General features: G+C 39.5%; 1 protein-coding gene across 4 annotated transcripts in view; it reads right to left on the bottom strand.

The window, feature by feature from the left end:
• Positions 1–12,205, bottom strand: part of WWOX (WW domain containing oxidoreductase) — a 695,463-nt gene that overhangs the window by 53,041 nt on the left and 630,217 nt on the right. The window contains exon 9 of one of the 4 annotated variants that reach the window (XM_073307993.1): positions 908–946. The exons of the other annotated variants lie outside the window; for them this stretch is intronic. Within the exon in view, the coding sequence (XP_073164094.1) occupies positions 908–946 (39 nt within the window). The remainder of the gene's footprint in view (positions 1–907; positions 947–12,205) is intronic. 4 annotated transcript variants of the gene reach the window in all.

The following is a 12,205-nucleotide window of genomic DNA, read 5'->3' as shown; positions in this document are numbered from 1 at the left end:
CCCAGGCAAAAACTAATACGGTTGCCACATCAGTTAAAAGAAAGAATGGATACAGGCAGTAATGCTCACAATGGGATCCAGATCTGAATTTTCCCAAATTTCACAGATGTTTATCTCCGAGGTTCAAGTTCATCTCTAAGGCGAGAAAACTCATCATACTTAAGGCTAAGATTTTGTCATGGATATTTTTAGTAAAAGTCACGGACAGAGCACGGGCAATAAAAAAAAATTCATGGATGCCTGTGACCTGTCCGTGACTTTTACTAAAAATATCCATGACAAAATGGGAAGGGGCTGGGCTGCGGGGTGGCTGAGAGCTCCGGGGCACCCACCACTAGCGGGGGCTCAGAGCTCCATGGTCCCTGGCCCCCTCTCTGGTGGCAAGGAGCTGTGGGGGTCCTCCTCCACCACTGTGGCAGACGGGGAGCTGTGGGTGTCCCCCTGCCCCGCTGTAGTGGTCGGGGACCTGCAGGGGTCCCCCTGCCACCACCACGGTGGCTGGCAAGCTGCCAGGATCCTCCTGCCCTGCTAGCCGGGGAGTTGCTGGGGTCCCCCTGCCCTGCCACAGTGGCTGGGGGGCTGCAGGCATCCCCCTCTCACTCGCAGCAGCTAAGGAGCTGCAGTGATCCCTCCGGGGAGCTTCGGGACCCGCTGTCTCAGGTTGTGGGGGTACTTCACAGCTCCCTGCCGCTGCGGGAGGTGGGACCCTGCAGCTACCAGCCACCTGGGCTGAAGTCACGGAGGCCTTTGGAAGTCATGGATTCCATGACTTCCGTGACCTTTGTGACAAAATTGTAACCTTAATCATACTTACTGTAAATCTAGAGCAACTTTATTAAAATAAAAGGCATTACTCCAGACTCATACTGGTGTGACAGTAGAATTTAGGTCAAAATATTTTTCCTACCCTAATATGTTTTTGGTCCTTTGGGGCAATCTTGATGTTCTGAAATATTGAAAAGAAAAAGTCATAACATTCATAAAAAGGAAATGTAAGCAAAGGTCTTTGGCACCATCAAATTAGGCCTGAATAAAGACTGGGAGTATCTGGGTCACTACAAAAAATAATTTTCCATCTGTTGACACTCACACCATCTTGTCAACTGTTGAGAATGGGCCACTTCATCCTAATTGAACTGGCCTTGTTAGCAATGACCCCCACTTGGTAAGGCAACTCCCATCTTTTCATGTGCTGTATATTTATACCTGCTTACTGTATTTTCCACCCCATGCATCTGATGAAGTGGGTTATATCCCACGAAAGCTTATGCCCAAATAAATTTGTTAGTCTTTAAGGTTCCACAAGGACTCCTTGTTGTTTTTACTGATACAGACTAACACGGCTACCCCTCTGAAATCGGTCTTTACTCTGCTAACCCTCAGGATTATTACAGCTCTATGTGGTTGTTGAAAGACTTAAACAAGAACTCAGAAAAAAGTCTAATCTATGTAAAACACTAACAATAGACAGGAGAACAATTTATATGTTCTGATATGTTTTTCTTTGTGGGATCTGTTATCATTTCTGTAATTCAAAGTAAGGTGTGAAAATTCCTTTGCATCAAGGTGAGAAACTGATAATAATGAACACTGTATTATAGGGAGTCAGGTATGCACCAGATATGCCCTCCTCTATGATCTCTGTAAAGATTCACAACACTGGTTTTTGCTGGTGACAGAGACGAGCGTTGCATTACAATTCAAATATCTTGGGAGACAAAAACAAATCAATATTTTGTTGATAAGGTGGGTAAATGGGATAACAAATCTTCTATACAATTGATACAAAAATATATTATATCTCACTTATTGTGCTCAGCACTTGCGCCATTGGGAGCACTGCAATTTTAGTACTTGCTCATTTTTTTTCTTTTTACTTTTACAAAAAGAGGAATGCATTTTAAAATGAAGATGGGAGAACCATTCATACTTTCATTTATATCTAAGGGTGGGTGAATTAATGTGAATATTAAAATAAAGCCGAGAGAGAAAGAGAGATTTTAATATATACAGATAGTAGAAATTGTACCCCAAACCCACTCAAAGACATGGATCACAAAATCCCATACTTTGTAGTGATTATCACCTGCCTGATATTTCTCTAAGATGTACCCTTTTGATATGAAAAATAGGTGGGAATAAAGTCTTCAGGCCCAGTTCTTTTTTCACATATATGCACAAAGCTTGCTTTTGATTTTCACACAAGTCAAACTTAAACAAATAAAAGAAACCTAAATGTTCAGCTTTTGGTGGTTCCAAAGGTAAGCACAACTACACTTCTGTGCTATGATAGCAGTTAGTGTATGTGCTTTATTTATGCACAATACCTTCTAGGAACCAAAGTCAGGTTTTTATTATTCATCAGGACCAGATTTCAATCTCAGGGGAGTTTGCCCAACACTTCAGGTCAAATCCTGCCCTGAGTTATCATCCATGCAACTCCTGAAGTCAGTATAAATCAGCACTGACCCTGGGCTTTTCTACTACAGGTCTACTGCTGCAATCATACTCTGATCTTGTAGTTGGAAACTCACTCTAACATAACTACAAAAGACCCTATAGAACTCATCCCATCTAAAAAAAGAAATAGAGGGGGCTCAGAGTCAGTCAATAAAAATAATTAGAGGCCTGGAATGACTTAGAGAGAGTAAAAAGATTGGGACTGTTTAGGTTAGAGAGGAGACTCATAGAGGGACACAAAATAATGCATAAAATGAAGAGGGTCAATTGGAGACACCAGTCCATCCTTTCCCCAATATGAAACAGTCAATGAAATTGAAAGGCACCACATTTAAAAACTGATCACATGGAACTTTTTTAAGTGCATAATTACCCCATGGAACTCATTGCCACAAACTGCTATGGGAGACCAAGCACTCAAGAGGATTAAGAGGATTAGATACTAGATGAGAACAGCCATTATTATATGAGATGGTGTAAAAAACTCCAAAATACAAACAGAACCAAACATTAGTATTCATTTTGTCACCCACCAGCCAATTTTAACTCATTTTCTTTAATGAAATGGAAATTTAGAATCTCAAAGAGATCCCAGTTTACTCTTATGCTAGAAAATAAGTTCAAAGTGGCTGAAAGGGATGAAGGCTGTAGGGATGTTCATTTGCTGAGGAAGGAGCTGAGAGCTGCTGAGTCCTATAACCACTGATGACCAAACAGGAAGTCTCTTCACAAAGCTGCCGGCGGAAGGGAAGCTCAAACTGCTCTTCACAGTTTTGACTGAAAAGGTATTTTTCTGTAGAAAACATGCTAAGTTTTGACAACCAGCCCTTGCCAATCAAAATGGAAGAGTTATTTGAGATCATCCTCCACTTCTGTTTCTATATGGCACTTCCTGTTTAGGAAGTGAAATGGTATTAAAAACCTTGGATTTACTGTAAATGATTTCATTGTTGTAATTTCCACCTCCACTCGCAACCCCTGCTCGAAATCGTGAATTGTAAATTCATAGCATTTCAGCTTGTGATGCATCTGGGGGATAAGAGACAAAAAGCAGAGATGGAGAGGGAACGTTGGTACCAAGTGTAATTAATTTTGCAGGTAAAACCTGTATGAATATTTATTTAATCGCTGTTAAAAAGCAGAGATGGGAGAAGGTAATTGTTTTAGTTATTTTCCTCCTCCTATTACCACTATTATTTGTCTTCACCTAATGAACATAACTGGCATAGAGATTTGATTTTTTTTTTAAGGTGTGACATCCCAACTGTGCACTCTTGTCACACAGAACATATCTCTGACATCATCTTCAGAAACGCACACCAGCCAATCGGAACACAGCTTTTGACAATTGGTAGCCACTGTAATGTAATTTGTTACGCGTTTTGTTGTAAGTGTATTTGCCCTCTTGTAACACTATAATTTACATTAGAGTCCCCTACTCACTTTATTACATTAATGAAGTAGGGAAATCCAAATGGAGGAGGTTTCAGATCAACAATTGCTAACTAAGGGATCATGGTTCTATGGAAGGTGATCTGATAATGCAGTGTAAGCCACATTAATTTAAGGCAATAGAAACTGAATGTAAATGAGGCACTTAGATATTATCGGTTAACTATAAAACTTGAGTGAAACTTAAAAAAAACAAGGATATTTAGAAGAAAGGTTGAAAGTCTACATAGACATACTGATGTGGGCATATACCACTGTGGAAAATACAGAAAAGAAAAGCCATGACTCTGTGAAGTAAGTCCATGGAAACAGCATGTTTTTTCTGCTTCCACTCTATGTTTCTTTGACAATGTATTTAAGTCAGATCTTTTCTCCTCCAGAATATAAACACACTGTACTTATTTGGTAGCTATATTTTCTTATAGGGTATATATAGTTTGCTGGAAATTCCGTATAACAAGTCAAAAGATAAAAGTTTTGAGAACCAGTGTGTGGCGGCACTGTGATGCGCTATAAAATGTTAATGACCACTTATACTCATTCAGAGTCTCAAGGAATTGTCATATGAGTAGGGGTGTTAACGCTGTTATCCTAAGTAAAGTCCAGCTCAGGCAACCTACCTGACCCCTGCTGTTTCAATTGGACACGGTAACGTTCACCGCTACGTTTCTTAACTTGTTCTGGAGAGTTGTTGTGCACTATTGGCTGCCATTTTCCAGGGCAAAACTGGCTGCATTTCTCAAAGTGGCTGAGGCAGTTTTAATTCACCAGGGGCCTGATTTTCAAAGGTATAAAGCACCAACAACTCCAACTGACATAATTGGGAGCTGCCTATTCTCAATGCCTCTGATAATCAGGTCTTTATGTAGAGGTGGTTGAAATTTGTTGCGTGAAGTTTTCCCACCAAAATTGAAATCAACATTTTTGACAGGAAAATGTTAATTCCAACTAAGAATTTGGATTTTCTGGCCAGAAGAGTTCAATTGAAAATTTCAGAGCAAAAAGATAATTTTTATTTAGCTTTAATTGAAAATGACATTATTCATTTTGATATTTTCGAATTTCTATTTTTGGAAAAAATTCTGATATTTCGACTTTCTGTTTTGCTTCAGAGTGGAAACTAATTTTGAAATGTTAACATTTTCCCATGGGGGAAAGAAGTTCTATTTTTCAAACATCTTACCCTTTATATGTATATCTTATATGTATATCTATAAAGCACTTTGAGATCCTTGGATGAAGCTCGCTACATAAATTCAAATGATTTATATAATAAAATATGAAGAAAGAAGAGGAAGAAATATCACATATTTAAGAGTTAGCATCAAAACTGACTGGATTCTCTCTCTGCATAAAATGCAAATAGCTGGTTCATTTTGTACAGAACTATACAGGAGACCTGAATAGTCAAGCAACCCACCATTAAAATGCAAGTGATCTATTTTTCATTTAAAAGATAAGCTAATTAAAAAATAATGGCTACGGACAGTTCCTGCAAAGCACCTCAAAACCAAGAAGCATGTATTTCATGGGATGTCAGTGTTTTTAAATTAAGATGATTTTTTATTTACCTTTTTCCTGGTCGTGATGATATAAGTTGCAACTGTTTAGATTTAAATTTGGAAGCCAATTTCTTTTTTCATTGAGAAACACTGATGCTGCTGCTAAGTGAGAGGAGACCAAGAATTCCAGATAGTTTAGCTTAGTTTTAAATGCTGGCTGCAACATATTAAACAGAGTAAATAAAGAGCAAGACTCTATGCTCATTACCCAGCAGCAAATCAATCCAGTGTAGCCACCTTTCATTCTAATTCATGGGCAACTGGGCCCCAATCCCAATGGGATTCGGACCACAAATTTATCTCTCCCAATATACTCTGATCTTAGAATAAGAGGAAAGAGTGCCCACTCCTCCTTCTTCTCATCCATTCGCCCTCTTTCTTTTCTTGCCATGCCACCCCTTTTAGCTTTGGCTCTGTTTGAGCGGAGGGCTGTCTTGATTAACAAGAGCAAACACTGGTTTTGGTGACACCAACTGGGTCACTTAAGCAAAACATGAAAACAGGAACTTTTCCAGGATTTCATTAGTGCTCACACAAAGCTAATTTATCCTGACATCAGAATGTTTCTTCTTTCTTGCCTTTGTCTCTACCTAGGTCTCAATAAGAGGGGCCCTTTACTTGATTCAGAAACTGACAATGTGGAAATGGGACCGGGGGTTGGGCAACATGAGAAAAATAAATGTAAATGGCAGCTTCAAAATTAAAAAATCCGAGGTAAATCTAGGAGTTTTGTCTGGATTGGCCTTTACAGCACAGCCAAAAATGGTCAGGAAGATACTACCTGTGATTCCTTTGGGATTACATCAGCAATATTATTTATAGAGATTTCTTGGGTCAGATTCACCAGTATACTCTGGGAGCTTTGTGCTACTCAGTAGCCATAAACAGCATAAATGGCAAGTTAAGCCAAATTTATGACTGCTTTGCTACATGACAGTCTACTTGATCAATGTGGAATTACGAGACATATGAGTAATTACTTGGAAATGTTATCTTAACTAGAGCAGGCAGAGCGTGAGTCCTTTACAGCACTAGTGTGGCTGGTGACAGTGAAAAGAGTCGCAGGTAATGGAGAAGGAATGTGCCAGGTGTTTAGTCAGTCTTGGCCCAGATCCTCAAAGGTACGTGAAATCACTGGGAGTTAGGCTCCAAAATACCTTTAAAGACCTGGACCTGAAGATCAGAGTGGAATCAGGTTTGTGAAGGGTACATAGATCACTGACTAGGCACAGACTATGTTAGAAATGTAGTCCTTTCATTTATATGACTGGACTAAACAGAAGGCCATATGCTCCCATAGCAAATAATACACGCAGTTTTGTACAGTTTACATTCAGTATTTTGGCTTCCTGGTTTCAGAAATAGAAGTTTGTGTACAGTATCCCTGGTGTGATGTGAAAGATGCTCAGATGACACATAACTTGATAAAAAACATCAACAGTATTTAGTGGATCAAGCTTCCTCATTAAAAATATGTCAGCCTTCCCCCCTGCAATAACTCTGGGCTGTAACTTCCCCTTCACATGTATTTGTGAAATCTTTCAAGTGCAATGCTGCTGTTACTTTAGTTGGCTACACATGTGTGCTACCATTTCGGGGGGGGGGGGGACGGCAGTAAACATAGGGATGGGAAGTGCAGAAATGAAGGTTCAATAACTGGCCTTAGCTTCTGCCATTATTTCCATGGGCTTATGAGGCATAATGCCAGATCAAGAAGTCATCACCCTGTTCTGATTCTAATGAATCTAGAGAGCCCTTCCACAAAAACCAAACAAACATGGAGCTCCAAGAGCATGCTGTTAACATAGATGAATTCTCATGGAATCTGAGGAACGTTAGATGCTACTGGCCCTAGCTTATGCTCTTCCTGCCTACTTGTCATTCTCTTTGTGCTAAAAAGCAAGGTACGGGTGGGAGATGATTTGGCCCACAGTTGAGTAATATTTCCAAAAAAGTAAATACTCTGTTAATAATCTGGGTGACAGATATTCATGGAGAAGAGAATATATCACTGGGCACATTTGACTCACTAGAGTGAACAATGTCACATGTTCATGAGTCTCCATTTAGCTTCAAGGTTGTCCCACAGTGGCAGTTGCTGAGAAATGTCTCTTCACAGATTGGAAAGAGGGGGCTCATGAACCACCAAGAAGCCTTTGTAGGCCTGTAGAAAGTGAGAGGTGTACTTTCACTGCTCACAGGTCAGGCACATATTATTTAAAAAAATATTATTAATAGAATACACAGTCATTATAAAATCAAACTTCATAGACTTTAGCTCCTTGAAAGCAATGTAAAGCTTTTGAAATGCAAGGTGTCCAAGAAAAACAATTCTAGAGCATTTGAAGACATTTGTAGGCTTTTGAAGGAATTCATTCCAGTTGTGCTTCTTGCAGCAAAATTTATCAGGTTGAGAAAAATATAACCCTTCAGCTTTCAATCAGAATGTTTAAAGGCATTAACACTTTTCCAACACTAATACACAGGCTTTAGATAGAGCCTGCCTAAAACATTTCCCCTTCTTAGAATGCAAGAGCAGCGGACTTATTTTAAGTTTATTTTTATCAATTTAATCTTTATAAACTTCAAAGTTTGTTTTCTGCTGTATTTTTAAGGCAGAAACCCAGCCATTTCAGTATTACAGCCAAATATGTGCAACATAAGGCTACACCTGGAAGTCATTAAGACCTGCATTTCAAATCTGACTGCAAAAGAAATAATAATAAATAATAATAATCATAATAAATCCAACTTTCTTTCCTCTGAATGTTGACGCCCTTTTTAAATTAGGATAACCTTGAGCCAAAGGTGTTCAAATAAGGAGCTACACAGCAAACAAACATATTAAAAAGACTTTTCAGTAATGCTCCAGGGCAGGATCAGAGACGAGTTATGTCAGTCTGAGTGAGACAGAGAACACTGGTAAAGGATCGGAAAGTTCCCAAAGTATAACATGAGATATTTAGATATGTGAATATTTAACTCTAAACCCCTTAGGAACATTTTCTTGTTTTCTTGACAAAATCATATTCACACAATTAAAAATATTCCACTTGAGTCTAAAATACACAGCACAGCTATTTACTCTTCTACAATTATTGTTCTAAAATTTAGGCTCAGTTCCGCTGTTTGTTTGGTGTGAGATTTGCTACTGTTGTTTTTAAAACAAAGATGCATGCTAATATGTCTTAGAACTATATAGAGAGGGTTTTTTTCCCGGTATATTGTGACTTGATATAGACATGAGATGCCAGATTGTTGGACGGGAAACAGAAATCACATTGTGAATTGCTACACCAGATGGCAACCACATTTTCTAGAGAACCTGTGGGCAGGCTGTCCTGAGAAAATAGAACAGGACACTGATGCTATTTTAGCTTGTTGAGCAGATAACTGGGGGGGGGGGGGGAGAGATTTAGCTTTAGAAATGTTGATCTTCCATCTGTGAATTTTTCTTCTCTGAATTTTTTTTCTCCCTCTCTTCTTCGCTCCATAACCCATTTGCTTTGCCATTCAATCTCTCGCTCTCCTCTTCGGGTCTGAACTAGGTTACATATTCCATCATTCTCTTTAGGGCTAGGAGCAGTGCCACATAACACAGCACCATAGGATGAAATTCAATAAGGACAAATGCAAAGTACTCCACTTAGGAAGGAACAATCAGCTGCACACATACAAAACGGGAAATGACTGCCTAGGAAGGAGTACTGCGGAAAGGGATCTGGGGGTCATAGTGGATCACAAGCTAAATATGAGTCAACAGTGTAACGCTGATGCAAAAAAAAAAAAAAAGAAAACATCATTCTGGGTATTAGCAGCAGTATTGTAAGCAAGACATGAGAAGTAATTCTTCTGCTCTACTCTGCGCTGATTAGGCCTCAACTGGAATATTGTGTCCAGTTCTGGGTGCCACATTTCAGGAAAGATGTGGACAAATTGAAGAAAGTCCAGAGAAGAGCAACAAAAATGATTAAAGATCTAGAAAACATGACCGATGAGAGAAAATTGAAAAAACTGGGTTTGTTTAGTCTGGAGAAGAAAAGACTGAGAGGGGACATGATAACAGTTTCAAGTACATAAAAGGTTGTTACAAGGAGGAGGGAGAAAAATTGTTCTTCTTAACCTCTGAGGATAGGACAAGCAGCAATGGGCTTAAATTGCAGCAAGGACAGTTTAGGTTGGACATTAGGAAAAACTTCCTGTCAGAGTGGTTAAGCACTGGAATAAATTGCCTAGGGAGGTTGTGGAATCTCCATCATTGGGGATTTTTAAAAGCAAGTTGGACAAACACCTGTCACGGATGGTCTAGATAATACTTAGTTCTGCCTTGAGTGCAGGGGATTGGACTAGATGACCTCTTGAGGTCCCTTCCAGTTCTATGATTCTATAAAGAAATGAAGAGATGGCTGCTGATCCTGACCCTCCTGCTCCAAAGGCAGTGTTTTTCTTTGGAAGTCACATCAGTTCTAATGAGAAATACCACAGTCGTCCTGCCATGTTTTACTGGAATTACATGTGATTATCTATCAATAACTTAATTATTTTCTTAGCACAAAGATTTCCTCTACTGGCAGGGGCTGGCAACCCACATTTTTTTTTCTTTTAAAAACATTGCAGATCTAAAATCATATCCTGTAAAGCTTTATGAGCGTGTCCTGGCATGGCATTGATGCAAAGTCCTGCTAAAAATCACTCACCTACTTGAGAAAAGGTTACAGAACTGAGTATGTAACTAACTTAAAACAACCATCTAAAGAAAATGGGAAAATATTCTATGTCCTAAGAGAGAGCTAACTGGCCTAGGGATTAACAGTCATAACTCCTTTGGCATGATAAATTAATATATCCTATTACTAGGATGGACTTGATGCAGGATCCACTATATGAAATTTTATGGCCTGTGATATGCAGGAGGTCAGACTAGATGATCATAATGGTCCCTTTTGGCCTCAAAATCTAGGAAGGGACTTGAGTGGATCTTCCACTCTTTTAGCAAAACCTTGGACCTCTTCTTACACTGTATTCCTTGGAGTTTCCTTTATATGAACAGTACATTTGTTAATGAAAAGCTGGCTGTAAACAGAGGCAGTTTTCAGGGAATCTAACAAAGCAAACAGTATATGAAGGAATCAATATCCTAATATCAGAGGGGTACTCACTCCATGCATCTGAAGAAGTGGGTTTTTTACCCACGAAAGCTTATGCCCAAATAAATCTGTTAGTCTTTAAGGTGCCACCGGACTCCTCGTTGTTTCAATATCCTAAGTATGCGACAAAATTACCCCCTGTAAATATATCCCCTATATCTAAACACAGGGGAGATTATGGATGAAAATATTAGCCTCTGTGAGAACAATATAAAGTCACAGATGGCATAGTCTTAATAGAGGAGGTCTCAGCGCCATTCAGCATGGCCTCTGTTTTTAACAGTTCTGGGATATGCACAGTAAGCAGCTGTAAGAATAGGGGAACAATGGTTAATTTTAATATTCTCATCTGTAAGCATTCCAGTGTTTATGAACAGGGAGCTTCCAAACCCCTTCCCTGCGTGGTCTGATTGTAGCAACAGAACTAACTATAAAGCCTAATGTTTTTCAAAACTGGGAGCACGTAGGGACTCTTCTCTCCCTTTGGAAGGGCACTGCCCTTCCCTGTTTCAATTCTTCCTGGTGGCTGTAGCCATTGCCTCTGACCTATGCTCTATATTATGAGTTTTGCCACAGGATCTTGGTATAAATAACAAACAGGGAGGTAGAAAAACAAGTCTGCGCTATAACCAGCTGTCTAGCCAATGCCCACAGGTCACTTTCAGGTAAACAGTGACAGACTCTGGGCACTTGAGGGAAGGTGGGGGAGAGTGAGATAAAACTTGTTTGTCCATGTGAAATGTTAGTCATCGACCTGGATAGGTTTCTTCTTCCTACGTTTTATAAAATGCAGAAACCATACTTCAGATGCTCTCTGCCCTTTGCCTCTGTTCAGAATCCACAGACCAGTTTCATTCTTTAATATTTGCTGAGAGCTTTAAAAAGACTCAAATTTAAATCGATTTTAAATGAGCCTCAATCAGCTTAACAACAACAACAAAATGCTGGAGTATTTATCGATGGCAACAAATTTCAGACTAATTCTGCCTGTGTATCCTCAGCAAAGTTCAGCGGGGTGAGAAGGCAGTGTTTGTCTCTTTGTGTTAATGTATTTTTAATACTTAAAAGAACTGATAGTTAAAAGAGCAAATTTCACAGCTAGGAATGTATGCAGCCATTGGTAGAGGCACAAAGAAGAGGTGATAAAGAATGAACAAGAGCAGAACTCTGTGTAAGGCAGAGACAAATCAAGGTTGTAACTGATATGGCTGTGCCCTAGAAGTGTAAATAAGGCTGTTAAATGCAAGGAGATTTTGCTCCTGAAACCTTTCAGAGATTTACTTATTAAGGAGGAGAGGGTTTCTTTTCTTTGCTACCCCACTACTGCAAAAATCTGTCCCCTTGAATGCCATAGTTGCTCTTACAAATGTTCCCATTTTATGATATGTAACCCATAAGGTTGCCCCAGGATATTCTTAATACTAAGGTAGCCTTATCTAGCTACCTAATCGGATTGCAAGTACTTCAGGGCAACCACTGTACTACTATAAGATCAGTTAGTGACCCATGCTGCACACCCTGCCTTGACCACCTGTATCAACCTGCAGAGGTGGGTGAGGATTGGTGGGAAAGGATGGGGAGTGG

Source organism: Lepidochelys kempii, chromosome 12, assembly GCF_965140265.1.
Source record: "Lepidochelys kempii isolate rLepKem1 chromosome 12, rLepKem1.hap2, whole genome shotgun sequence".
Classification (NCBI taxonomy): domain Eukaryota; kingdom Metazoa; phylum Chordata; order Testudines; family Cheloniidae; genus Lepidochelys; species Lepidochelys kempii.
This window is presented reverse-complemented; position numbering and strand designations above follow the sequence as displayed.